Consider the following 11,599-nt stretch of genomic DNA (forward strand, 5'->3'; position numbering starts at 1 on the left):
GTCAGGAGGAATGGACCAGAATTCCACTATTGCATGAAGCTTGTGAAAGGATACCCAAAGTCATACAGTTTAAAGGCAATGCTACCAAGTACTAAGGAAATGTATGTAAACTTCTGACTTTGAAGAAAGTAATAACAAAATCTCTAACAAATTCTCTCTCTCAATATTGTGGCATTTGACAAATAGAAACAATTTTGGTAATCCTAACTGACCTAAAACACGAGAGGTTTAGTCTGATTTAACTTCAGACAGTGAGGAAAAAAGGTTTATGTGTCTTATAACACAGTGTATGTAAACATCTGGTTTCAACTGTATATACTGTATATATATAAAACAACAGCTGAAATTGAAACTTGTATTATTGGAATTATTTAATTCTAGTGATTAAATAAACAACAACTGAAAAAATACAGATTAAAGGCAAGTGAAAGTGGTAAACATGTGCAAATGACAGATTAATTCACTAATTCAATTTATGAAAAGACATATTTCCTCCTGAAATTGAAAAAAAAAAAAATAAATAAAAACCTAGTAGGATCCTAGTTCAGTCTGGTAACATGGCATTGGGATTTTAGTACATGATGTTTTTCCACCAACACAGAAAAGAAAAACACCAAGCAACTGGATAGTCCTACAATCAATCGGATCCATTTAATTGGTTAACAAAGTCAACTCTATATCACCTAGATGATGAGAATGACTACGGCAGGGGAAGACAGACTAATGAGTCATTCTACCAAAAAAAAAGAAAAAAGAAAAAAAAAAAAACAATCGGCAGCATTAGTGGTTATAATCCTAACATCTTCATGTTTGTGAAACATCTTAACTTCCCATTAAGAGTCAAGTAAAACAGTAAAATTATGTGAATTAACTTCATTAATACATTGGTATTAGCACTATCAAGCAAGGTGTGTGGCAATACAAACACAAAACCTGTATATTCTCAAGTGATCTTAAAAAAGACATTCAGTACACACACTGACCTGGTCTTTGTAGAACAATCAGTAATTAACTTCAAGAAAAAAATCCTACAAACACAAATAATTATTAAATAATTATCACATGACTGAAAGAGCAAAGGCAGCTAAAATCTTGACATAATTAAATGTCTTTCCTGTGTCACCTATTCAGTTAACAATGTGCACTAATGACAAACAGATTATATAATGTAAATTAAATAATAATAATGAGAAGAAGAAGAATATCTCAAGTGCAACTGTGGACTTCACTGGTTTTTACACCTAGAGCTCATTTACTTCTAACAAACTGGTAATAGGTCTTGAAAACAAACCATTACTGCAGACGCCAGTACAGTTTGAACATAGGTACAAATATTTCACCTCACAGAAAACAAGTCTTCTAAAACTAAAGCAGTAAATAGAGCAAAACAAAGAGTACATCTTTATCAAAAGGATATTTACAACACTTCACCTCTAATTTTACATTCTATTCATTACTTCATTAAATAGCATCACTGAAAAGGAAAAAGAATTTGAACTCCACTCTGTCTGAATTTGAGTTTCAGCACTGTACACCAGTACAGTGCTCTGTAGCATAATTGCTGTGCAGACTGGACGGAATTTCTCTGACTAAATTGAGGAAAAACAACTTGATTGAAAGTAGTTAACGTTCCACAACTTGTGTTAGAGAACTGTTATAGTGTGTTTAAGTTAATTCTAAGCTAATTCTAAACTTATCAAATGCTCCAAAATGTTGGTACTTAAAAAGCGGTTTCCACAGCTTGATTTTCTTTTCTTTTTTTTCCTTTTTCTTTTTAAATCTAGTCTGAATGCTTGTTGTTCCTGAATCTGAGGTGACGAGGAGGTAGATTAACAGAGTTGCACTAAAGTCATATTATACAATACTGCTGGTCACCCCTCTGCAAACATGAAGAAGACACAACATTTGTGTGATAGTGTAACGGCATGCGGATCTAGCCAATGCACTCATGTGAGCTGTAGCTATTTTGCTATAATGACTGTGGCGGCGTGTTCTTTGCATCTGGTAGTCTTTCTGTTATTTACTCCTCTGCTCATCATCGTTGAGGCCACAGGCCTCCTTGACATCCGTCGGATGTTCAAAGACTGCTTCAACAAACTGGCCCAACAGGCGCTCCATGTAGCCCTCATCTCGTGGAAACAAACCCTGCAGGAAGGCAATGTGTCCCCCATGGGCTGTCAGCAGCAGGGCTACATTTGGCAGACCCTGGACTGTGGTCACAGGGATGGCTGTGAGAACAGAAAATATATTACCAAATAATCTAATTTAATGTGAACAAACAACTCATTAGACAGAAAATCTAAACAATAATATAGAAGGCAAGTTTTGCACCATTTACATAATTCTTATAGTCATAAAATATGTCAAATATTCAATGTCAAACTTCAACAAAAAATAATAGCAAAATATAAAGGACAATGAATGAAAAGATACCCAAAGATCAACTCTGTCACTATGTCTGTATCATCATTGAAACCTTTTTCTGACACATTATACCTGGGCTCTTTAATCCTTAAGATATTCATTTCTTTAGATTGGATTTCCATTCATAGACTGTTTGCTAAGCAATAACTCAAAATCTTCAACTTTTCTCATTAAATTCCAAGTAAATAAATGCTTCCCTCATGAAATCAGACATTTAACGTCACATTTATGTCTCAACTAACGTGGATGATCTGCTGCATACACCGACTGCCACAAATGCAAATAAAAGCCTAAAATAATATATTTACCTCTTTGGGGAGAGAAGGGATCATCAGTGGCATTGAGACACAAGATGGGTACTGCTGTAGTGGGGAGTTTTTTGGCCGGGCTGGCATCACGGTAGTAATCTACACAAGATTTATAACCGAACAGCAGATACGTGAAGCGTTCGTCAAACTCACGGACAGTCTGTGCCTAGAGGAGAGGTTGAAATAAGATGACAATGCAGTGGAAAGGTAAATTTGCATGATGTAGGGAAATTAAAACTGTGTTCACACTACGAGTGACAAAGGTTACAGAACGCCCAAGCATGGCCAGATGTCAGTGAGTTGCAGTTGAAGTGTTGCTCAAGCACTTCTCAAAATTATTGGTGACTGATGAATTAAACCCATCTGGTTAACACATCACCACATCATTGATGTGTAGCGCGTCACACCCATCACATATCGACAAGTGTCAGGAATCAGCTTCATATTGCCGTTTGTTGTAGGTTGTTGCCCTGTCAAGGGTAGTGTAAACACAGCATAAGGGTCATTATGCGCCATACCTTCAGGACATAGTCAACATCCACCACTTTTTCCAGAATCTTCCTGTGCCTGTGAGAAACACATTTTTTTTTTTTTTTTTTTTTAAAACTGTGTCAACAAACCAAATTTGTTAAAGTCAATTCAGGAACTTATTGAACCCCATGTGATCTGACCTGGTCACAGATCGACACAGGCCACTCGTTAGGTATTTGTTGAAGAGCAACCAGTTGAGAGGTTCTTCCAGTGAGTCAGAGGACTTCATTGCATCCCAGGCGGTAGAGATGGTGATGCCTGCCACCAGCCCTGACTCTTTGCGCTTACGGCCCAGGTAGTTTAACAATATCATGCTGCAGAGTAGCAAAGAAGCACAAAAAGATGTCGGACAAGAAGGATACTTAAAGGAAACAGAAAGAAAGAGAACAACACATTTGGCCGAATTTCTCAAGTGCATGCAAGGGGAAACCCTCTACACCAACTCACCCTCCCATAGATACACCAGCACCAAGCACAGGAGCATGAGGGTAGAGTCCTTTGACATGATGCACCACACGCTCAAGATCTGAGGTATTGGCTGCGCAGTAGGTGACCGGCGTCTCAGGTAAGCAGAGGGACAGAGGAGGACCATTACATGCAGTGCTAAAGTGCTACTATATTACAGTGGATGTAATTCCATACTGATATATGCTGTCAGAAACAAAACCCAAACCTGGCAAAGGCTTTGTTGGACTCATTGCGTTTCTAACTTACCCAGTGTGTTCCTTCTATCAAGGTGAATCTTAAGAAAATACATCCAAATGCATATTTTCCCTTCTCTAAAGTTGTGGCAGTTACTCAAACAGAACTAAATAATGCATTTGTTTGGGACTATTTTCAGCTGCAGATGAAAACACATGGTACCCAGTACAGTAATATGTTCTGACACATTTTGGACAACAATGAATCACCGTATCAAATGAATAAGCTAAATTTGACATAAGTTACACAGACAATGCTTGTTAATAGGATCATTTAATTGTTGGTTTTATCCCACATTGATCATAAATGTTTACTTTTTCCACATTTATAAACACTTTTTAATAGATATTTAAAGGACTAGTGTGCAGAATTTAGCGACATCTAGTGGTGAGACTGTATATTTCAAGCAACTGAATGCTCTTCAATCTCCAGGTGTGCAGGAGAACCACCACTTTAATGTAAAAAGCCAAACGACTCTGTCAGGAGTCAGTGTTCAGCTTCTCTGTTCGGCGCTACTGTAGAAACATGACATTACAACATGGTGTATTCCAGGGACTCTCTCCCCACACAGATACAAATGATTACATAGGAATGACATAATTTTGAATACTATAACTGTTTCAGTTATTTGATCTCACTAAATTGTTAGACACTGGTCCTTAAAGTTTTCACAAAAAAATTACATTTAAAAGTCCACCTGATCAACTTCGAGAATACCTCTACTTCATACATATTTACACTTTGAAAAAATGGCAAATCTGCTGAAACAAATGTGTTCAAAGTTTACTGAAATGATGGAGGAAAGGAAATTTTTAAAATGAATTTATTAGATGGTTATTGTACTGACCAACAGCTCCTCTCCTCCAAGACCTCTGTTGTTAAAGACCACGCATCTAGGAAAACAAATATCTATGAAAACATCTTCAGCGACAACTGGACACATGTTTTCTGCTGACTTTAATTCAGACTTCCCCGTTTCAACTTCAGGATAAATAACAATGAAATTTAGGAGGAGCACCACTGACCTGTACCCGCGGCGCGTGGCTTGGCTAATGGCATGTAGCACATAGGACTGCTGGCTGTTCCCCGTCAGGCCTGGGAGGATCAGTACTGTGGGCCGAGTGGAGGACTCTGGGTAGGTAACACTGGCTTGATTGTCCACCCAGTCCAGAGAGATCTGACCACCATCAACTGTACGGATCAGCTCACTAGGAGATACATGGAAAGGACAGAAAAATTTGTATGTTAGTAAAACAAAAATTATAATTTTTATCGCAGGTTTAGATCAAAGAGTTGTTTAGATTATTTCCTCAAATAGTCCATTAAAAGCCAGGTCTCACATAATGATACATTACAAAATGGGGGGGGGGGGCAAGGGTTGATAACCCCTTTGGTGCTTGTCACATACTGTGCATGTCAGTAAAGCATACTGTACACTTCTAAAGCTCTAATTTATAACGAAGCTATTCCAAAGTATTATTGCATTCACACTGGGTGTAACTGTGTTCTTTGTCATCCTTTAAACTGCTATTGTTGGATATGGTTTGCACGCAAATGTTTCACAATGAAAGCTGTTAAAAAATTAAGGCTTTATGTTAGGGCTGGGTGATTAATTGAATTTCGATTTCGATTTCAGCTTCCCTCGATCATGAAAAGAAGATAATCAACAACAAGATAGTCTTAGCACAATGTGGTGCGTTACGAAGTGCGAAGTGAAGTAACTAATAGAGCTCCGGTAACTGAGGTCACCCTGCACAATCACAACACCGCCATATTGGCAGGAAAGCGCACTCCCAAAGCACAGGAGGCTAATTACCTCCTCAGATTTATATAATAAGGCAGTGTCAACAAAAAAGTAACGTGAAGCTCTATTGAAGACATCCGGCTTGCCTTTCAGACTACAGCCAGCCACAAGCAAGAGCTGCAAAAAAAATCCAATTCTTAGACATATTTAAACTTCAAAAAAAAGTAACACAATAGTTACTTTCCCTGGTAACTAGTTACTTCTACAGTGGAGTAATTCAGTTACTAACTCAGTTACTTTTTGGGAGAAGTGACTAGTAACTATAACTAATTAATTTTTAAAAGTAACGTGCCCAACACTGCTTGGAACAAACTAAGATATTGTGCAAGATATGTCACGAGACCGTGTCTGCACCTCAAGGGAACAGGACCAATTTATTTAACCATTTAAAGTCCACACACAGAGTAATACATGACCAAGCAGTGAAGGAACAAAAAAAACCTCAAAAATGAAAAGCTCCTGATATACTAATTATTACTACGGTTTTTTGCAGTACTAGGTAAGGTTGTTGTAGCAAGTGTATTACACCATAGTTGGAGTTGGATTTTTTATGGTAAAGAGGAGTAATTCTGTTTCAGCGTATAATTCTTCAAGTCTGGGATAGTATTAATATATTTTTCTCTTATTTATTTGTAATTTTCTTGTTTTTCAGTTTAAACTTATCGTGTTAAAAGAAATACCAGAGTTAAAAGTTCAATAAATGCTTGTCCTCAAATCAGTGAATAATTGTCTTTAATAATCGTGATTACAATATCAATCAAAATAATCGTGATTAGGATTTTTGCCATAATCGAGCAGCCCTACTTCATGTCCACTGAAACACTAGAGGGCTTTTAATCTGAAAGGGTTAAAAGTTTGTAGTACATTCAACTGGGCAACTGCTAAAATATGACGAACTATGCTCATCAAATGGATAGAAATAGAAATGAAGCCCTGCCTCTAATACAAGCCTTCTTTAAATAGAGGTGTCACCTTCTGTGGCTGAGGTAAATTAAGGCCTCAGTCACTATTTTAAGAATTATAGCAATTTAATATAAGCCTGGGAGTGCTGATTTACAAGAAGAAGAAAAAAAAGAAAATATTCTTATGTATACACAAGATGACCAGCTGGAGAAAGGAGTTTCTTCCTACTTGCGATAAGTGACAGGTGGTCTAGACTTGATGAGGGCACAGACCAGGGTCTGAAGCCGGCCTCCCCAGCACCAGGGAGTGGGACTGAATGTCTCAGATACCGCAGGACAGTGCTTGTGGAGGAATGCACTGAAACCCTCATTACAAATAAGGGCTGGTGTCTGAAAAGAGAAACACACAAATGAATACCTGTGACACAGAGGAATGTAAAACAAGATGGGTGAGTCAGAGCTGTGGCAGACGGGAGAGTGGACAAAGTGTGGGTGTGTGCTGTACTTTACAAAACTCACATCATAGAAAATATTTGAGGGGCGAAAATTTTGGGATCGAGGTAACATGTACTCACTGAGAAAATCTATCTTGCTAACAGTTTTGATATTCAAATAAAACGTAATAGATATTCAGAACTCAAAGACATACCATTATTCCTTATCAAGCACTCCTTACCTGTTTGTACAGCTGATGCAGTACTGTGCCAATCGTTAATATACTTGTGAAATCCTAACCAAATTGTCTCATAGATTAAGTAAGTATTAGATGTCAAAATGTAAATAATATTATTTCTATAAATGTTTAAAGGTCATATTTTTATTTGTATGCAAAATAAAAGTAATAAAAAAAATTATTTAAGTTTACGTACTGTCTGTATTCACTAAACTAAATTTAAAAAAGTTAAGAAAATAATAATACAATTTAATAAAAACAAATATATTTAATAATAAAATCTTAAGTATAATGCATAAATAAATAAAGCAAAATACTATTTAAAAAGTGTAGAATAACAAAAAAATTATTATTAAATTTTTTAAAAAGTTAAAAATCACAGTAAATAAATAGAAGAAAAATATAAGAAGAACTGACAAAATAATTTTAAAAAATGTATGTATTGAAAGGCGTTACAATAGAGTTGAGAAGAAGAAGAATTAAATAAAACGAGAAAATAAATGAAAGATATAAAAGGCGGATACTAGACAGCCATTACCGCTGAGAAAAATAATTAAATAAAATGAGAAAATAAAATAAATAAATGCATTAAAGGTGGATTATTGAGCAGAAGGATTAAATAAAATGAGAAGAAGAATAAATTAAAAGAGTGTGTTAAAAGCAGACAGAGTGCAGTCATTGCCCATAACCTTGACTGCGGTGACTGACCTGACACTTGCGGCCCCACAGATAGTACAAAGCAGCCGAGAGGGAGCAGATGAACACCGTGTAAGGTCTGGAAACACACTCCCAGTATGCTCTCCATAGCTCCACATACGTTAAAAACATCGCGCAAACCTATCTATCTTACAGCCGAGAGCTAACCTGGTAGCCGACGGTACACGGACGACTTAACCGACACACCAAAGTGATAGAAAGACGTGAATTAGTTTACCCGACAACCCGCCTTCATTACCAACACCTAACGTTCAAGACGTCTTACGGCCCATCGGCTTCAACGATGGTGGTCAGAGGCCGGTATCCTCTTGTCGGCTTTAATTCACCGGTGTTTTCTCCAGGAGCCTTCTCTGCTTCCTAGTTGACGGACGCTTATTGTTAACTACAAATATGGAGGCTAACAGATACGCATGCGCACGTCTTTTCCTTCCTTTATGCTTATTAAAAACGCGCTTATTGTGTGCATTAGCGCCATCTGCTTAGTGGCTCCTGCTTGAAACTGCAGGCATGAACCACTTTATCAATTATTGTAACTATTTCATGTGTTTTAATTCTTTAATGCGTTTTATTTATTCCGATGTCTGTGTGCAGCACTTTGGCCCACTATATACTAAATATTTTCATTTATCACAATAAACCCTTACGGAAAATAACATTTACACAACAGTAAACCCTATTATCATATATTAACATTTTGATGTTATATATTGTATATATACAAAACAAAATACAGCCTTATTTTGAAAACATTTTACTTTCTTAAATAAAGTAACTGACTAATGAAGCTGTCAATATAATGAATAGTTGACTTAAAACAAACAAACAAACATGGAGATCAGCAAGATTTATTTAGAATAGTCACCAAGAAACAACTATTTGTTTTCTGCATGAAAGCTTACTTTGTTGATTGATTTGGAATAAAGGTTGCAAATTTTAATTCTTGATTAGTTGTATGCAGCCAGGATTCATTTCATCTAGTTGAGTGGAATTCCTGCAACCACCTCTGACTCAATACCACATTCATTATTTCCACGCTTGATCTTGAAGAAGCCTGAAATTAGAAGACAAAAGAGGCAGGTGTCGTTCATGGACAACATTTCCAATTATTAAGTAACCAAATTAGCATAAATACTATGCAAAGCTAGCCTATTCTGTGCATTCGACACGGCATATGTGACCTAGAAACTCTATGTTCTCGACTTTTGACCTCTGGTTATGCCGTACCTTTGTCTCCCCAGTCAGTGTTCCAGGAGTTTGCAGCCAGCCAGTATGGCGTCCCGTTCTCCTCCCCCCAGCCCAGGATCTTGATGGCATGGCCGCCCAGCATCTCCCCTGTCACATGCTGATACACCCCTAGTGCATTGAGACAGGGCTCGATAAATTAGCGGACAATAGCGGCGTTTTTCTTATTTAACTAATTTATAGCAGATATTTTAAAGCATAAACTGAGCCATTAGATTGGCCGTGTAGTGTCATTTAATTCTAGCATCCAGTATTTGACAGTCAGCTGCCAGAAACTATTGCTTTTATATGGAGACCCTGAGAGGAAGTTAGAAAACTAAAAAATAAAATAGTTTTCTTGTGAAATACTGAATACTTACTTCATCAGGCTTGTCCAAATCCTTCAATGCAAACAATCTAAGAACATATACTAATACTAGGAAATAGGTCAGCACTAATGCAAAGTATGTGCTGTGACAACATTTTAACAATAACACACAATGCAGGTTTGTGTTTGCACATTTGTATAAGTAGAGGAGAGCTTTGAGTGAAAGTCTCACCGGTCTTATACAGCAGAAAATCCTCATAGACAGAGAAAGCAGCCTCCACAGGTCCGTTCTTGTACAGCTCGGTCATGATCTGCTCCTGCTGGGTTGGTACGCTGTAGGTGTGTTTGCCTGAGGAGGAGGGGATGCAGGACACATCAGCAATAGAAACAAGGCAAGCAGAAACAAAAAGGCTGTATCGCATGTCCGTACCCAAGCGTTTGTCCTTCGGATATGATAGCGAGTATCCATCAATGCACTGCTCCACACACTTAGGAGTGTCCTGTTCACCCTGGCAAGGAGGACGAGTTCCATTCACATGATGCTCACAGGGGGCGATGGTATAGGGCCTGCAGCCTGGAACACACAGTCACCACTGAGCCATCGGAGCAAAGCTGAATGCTCCTCAAGTGTGTGATGAACTTACCAACTTTAGAGCCATGCAAGCCGCCTGTCACAACTCCTTTCTTTGCCCAGAATTCCCAGGCAGCAGAGGGATAACCACCAAAACAGCTACATCGACACACATAATGTATAAACAGTTTAACAGTGTTTAAAGGAATACTACTTCCTTTAAGGTTTTATTGGCAAAAATGTGGGGGACTTGCAAGAGACGGATTAAGAAGAATGTTTAAAATCTTTTCCAAAAGTTTTCCAAAGTATGGTTTAAGCAGCTGAAATGCAGCATTCAACAATTTCACAAAGTAGTTCCTTTCAGTAGTGACCTTTTTGTCTTATTAATATCCACTTCTAAACAAAATAATGCTGTCTTGTTAAAATTCATTTTTCAGGCTTTGGATATTACAAACTGTTTTCCAGATGAAGAAGTCTTCTTTTGATGTTTTGATGAAACTCACCCCATCCCACATTCATCGCAGCAGGAGAGTAGATCTTCAGCGGAGATCTCCAAGGAGATCTTACCGCCAGTGTGGATGCACAACCTGTCCGATATTGCCTCAGCTGCCCCAAAGGCCTGTGTCAGATCACAAAAGGGACACTTGAATCTTCTGATTCATCTTGACAGAGTCTTGTCTGTTTAGTTTGTTTTACCCAGCAGGATCCACAGGAGCCCTGGTCTCTGATCTGGTGGATTGTGGGACAGTTGGGCCATTGCTGACGTGGGTCGAAGCTGTCTGGAAGATTTATGCCTTCAACGTCATGGGCCCTAAAACAGAGAGGACGGTCAATGAAATGCTGCAGATAAGAAGAGCCTGCTGACTGTCACCTGTTCGGACATGTGAGCGGAACACACACACACGCGCACACACCCACACGCGCGCACACACACACACACACACACAAACTTACACCTCTGGCAGCTTGGGTCCATTCAGTATGGTCCCACACAATCCTTTCAGGTAGCTCAAATCAACATCATGGAAGTTCTGCGTGGCCTGGAGCAAAGGTCGCAGAGTTATAATTAGGATTTCTATCTGTCCAAATATGGAAACGGCCCAAAAAGCACAATAAATGGTCTCACCGTCCAGGTGGTGTTAGCCTTGTTGACAAGATTGACCATCTCTGAGGAGATGACAGAGTAGTGACGGTATCCCGAGGTGACAGAGACCGCCACCACTACACAGAGGAGGAACAGCGCACGCATCCTGCAAAACAGTCAGTGAGCATAGGCTATGAAATATGAGCACTGACTAAAAAAAAGAACTTTGTTTCATTTCACACGCCAATGAAAGTGTGATTCAAGTCAGCATTTTCCTCAGTATGTTAACTATAATCCCACTGAGCAGCACATGCTCAATGGGATTATTTTTGAC

General features: G+C 38.4%; 2 protein-coding genes across 4 annotated transcripts; both read right to left on the reverse strand.

Moving 5' to 3' along the window:
* Positions 1 to 632: 632 nt before the first annotated feature.
* Positions 633 to 8,603, reverse strand: LOC311499597 (phospholipase ABHD3-like). Of its 3 annotated transcripts, none has more exons than XM_084560640.1 (9): positions 8,279 to 8,603; positions 6,901 to 7,061; positions 4,991 to 5,173; positions 4,813 to 4,858; positions 3,711 to 3,823; positions 3,404 to 3,577; positions 3,251 to 3,299; positions 2,733 to 2,898; positions 633 to 2,228 (listed from the first exon to the last, which is right to left on the reverse strand). In XM_084560640.1, the coding sequence occupies exons 1-9, from the start codon at positions 8,294 to 8,296 to the stop codon at positions 2,017 to 2,019; spliced, it is 1,122 nt and encodes a 373-aa protein (XP_084416766.1). In that variant the 5' UTR covers positions 8,297 to 8,603; the 3' UTR covers positions 633 to 2,016. The 3 variants fall into 3 exon arrangements, with proteins under 3 accessions (XP_084416766.1, XP_084416765.1, XP_084416764.1); XM_084560639.1 differs by having other exon boundaries at positions 8,053 to 8,603; XM_084560638.1 differs by lacking the exon at positions 8,279 to 8,603 and having other exon boundaries at positions 6,901 to 7,484.
* A 257-nt stretch (positions 8,604 to 8,860) lies between these two features.
* Positions 8,861 to 11,430, reverse strand: ctsbb (cathepsin Bb; the record flags this gene model as incomplete). Its single annotated transcript, XM_084560021.1, has 9 exons — positions 8,861 to 9,112; positions 9,286 to 9,414; positions 9,843 to 9,959; positions 10,041 to 10,184; positions 10,255 to 10,340; positions 10,685 to 10,800; positions 10,878 to 10,992; positions 11,136 to 11,221; positions 11,308 to 11,430. 9 exons carry the CDS (start codon positions 11,428 to 11,430, stop codon positions 9,036 to 9,038), a joined length of 993 nt encoding a protein of 330 aa, XP_084416147.1. The 3' UTR covers positions 8,861 to 9,035.
* Between the last annotated feature and the right edge of the window lie 169 nt (positions 11,431 to 11,599).

Source organism: Chelon labrosus, assembly GCF_963514085.1.
Source record: "Chelon labrosus genome assembly, chromosome: 14".
Classification (NCBI taxonomy): Eukaryota; Metazoa; Chordata; class Actinopteri; order Mugiliformes; family Mugilidae; genus Chelon; species Chelon labrosus.

Excerpts from the sequence above, each read along its gene's own strand:
- LOC311499597 (XM_084560638.1), bottom strand. The coding sequence starts at position 7,238 with ATGTTACCTCGATCCCAAAATTTTCGCCCCTCAAATATTTTCTATGAT. Across the intron at positions 3,300-3,403 it reads CTGTGTCGATCTGTGACCAG|GCACAGGAAGATTCTGGAAA; the intron begins GTCAGATCACAT and ends TGTTTCTCACAG. Across the intron at positions 2,899-3,250 it reads ATGTTGACTATGTCCTGAAG|GCACAGACTGTCCGTGAGTT; the intron begins GTATGGCGCATA and ends CCTCTCCTCTAG.